Here is a 1,578-nt window from a genome sequence, read left to right on the forward strand (position 1 = left end):
AGAGCTAGTTCCAGGACAGGCACCAAAGCTACAGAGAAACCCTGTCTCGAAAAACCAAAAAAAAATAAAATAAAATAAAAAGAATGCCAAAAGTGTCTAGCTGAGGATATCTTCAAAGGCAAAATCAGGATGACAGGAGGTCTAAGTGAGATCATAGCATCTGTAACACCCAGAAGCTCATTACACAAGCTCCACTGTACAAATAAACGAAGGGGAGAGGGCAGTTCATTATTCCTACAGTAGATTTCCAATACATAAATAGAGATGGAATAAAAGGAAGAAATCTAAAGAGTGTGCAGCCCTTGCTTAAAATCCCAGGGCAGAGGCAGGAGGATCAAGAGGTCAAGGCTCCCTTAGCCTGGGCACAAAGGAAGTCAGTACACCACATGCCTTGGTCATCTCAGATATATTAATATGGCAGCAGGGATGACATGAGAAGCACCTACCTCTGCAGTGTTCGCAATGTAGCGGCTGTCACCTTCAACTCTGACAGAGAAGTCATAGTAGCCACTGGCAAGTTTAACATTCTTGAAGTTTAGCTCAAAAACATCCCTGTTGGGAATGTCAGGAAGGTTAACAAGAGCTCAAGAGAAGTCCTGAATATATCACATTGGCTACAAAGTATCTCCCTGTCACAGTCCAGGGCCACTCCCCTCCTTGTTGCCTCCCTGTACCACTCAGCAGTCTCCAGCTCCGTCACAAAAGAATGTGGAAAAGGTAAAAACCACCCAGGATAGCCCATCTCCTAATGTACAGTGTTCTTTGCTTCCCCTCCCAGGTCCGCAAAGTCCAGCCCTGTAGTGCCTTCCTGTATGGTAATGTGCTACAGGTACCACTGCCAGTCTGATTTCAACTACTCTCTGCTGTCAATCATTTCCCAGTGGTGGGGTAGAATCCAGGGCCCAGGGCATGCCGCACAGTGCTCTACCACTCAGCCTCTGGTACGCTGCTCAACAAAACCACTCACACCAGTCTGCCCTAGAGAAAAGTTCACTTGATCATTCGAGGTCTAGTGGGGAAACCTTTACCGCTGTGGAAAAAATATGTTCTCACCAATATCCCATCCCAACCTCCATATGGCAGTAATTCATTGATACTAAATAAGGTTTTATATAGAAACCAAGTTTTAACTTTTGAGAAATACACATATCAAAAATAGCCACTAAAATTATTGGAGACAAATATTTAATCCCGTGGGGCAATTATTCATGACACACAGTTACAGACTCTCATTCAGTTTTTAAAATGTACCCATGGGGCTGAAGAGATGACTTGGTGGTTAAGAGCCCTTGTTGTTCTTGCGGAGGACCTGGGTTCAATCCCCAACACCCACATGATGGCTCACAACCATCTGTAACTCTAGTTCTAGGTGATCTGATGCCCTCTTCTGACCTCTGTGGATATCAGGTTAGCATACAGTACACATATACATACATAAACAAAGCACACATACATAGAATAAGATAAATCTAAGAATTTAAGTAATAAAATGTACTTATATTCATAGCCAAAAGACTGACAAAAAGAACTATAAAGTGTGGAGGTAGCTACACTTTACTCTAGCTAGTAAAATTATGG

General features: G+C 42.9%; 1 protein-coding gene across 2 annotated transcripts in view; it reads right to left on the reverse strand.

Annotated features, from left to right (window-relative positions):
• Rpn2 (ribophorin II) overlaps positions 1-1,578 on the reverse strand; it is a 47,448-nt gene that overhangs the window by 24,286 nt on the left and 21,584 nt on the right. For both annotated transcript variants that reach the window (XM_005363026.3, XM_005363025.1), the window contains exon 9: positions 447-552. In XM_005363026.3, the coding sequence (XP_005363083.1) occupies positions 447-552 (106 nt within the window). The remainder of the gene's footprint in view (positions 1-446; positions 553-1,578) is intronic.

The sequence above is a fragment of the Microtus ochrogaster genome, linkage group LG8 (genome assembly GCF_000317375.1).
Source record: "Microtus ochrogaster isolate Prairie Vole_2 linkage group LG8, MicOch1.0, whole genome shotgun sequence".
Taxonomy (NCBI): Eukaryota; Metazoa; Chordata; class Mammalia; order Rodentia; family Cricetidae; genus Microtus; species Microtus ochrogaster.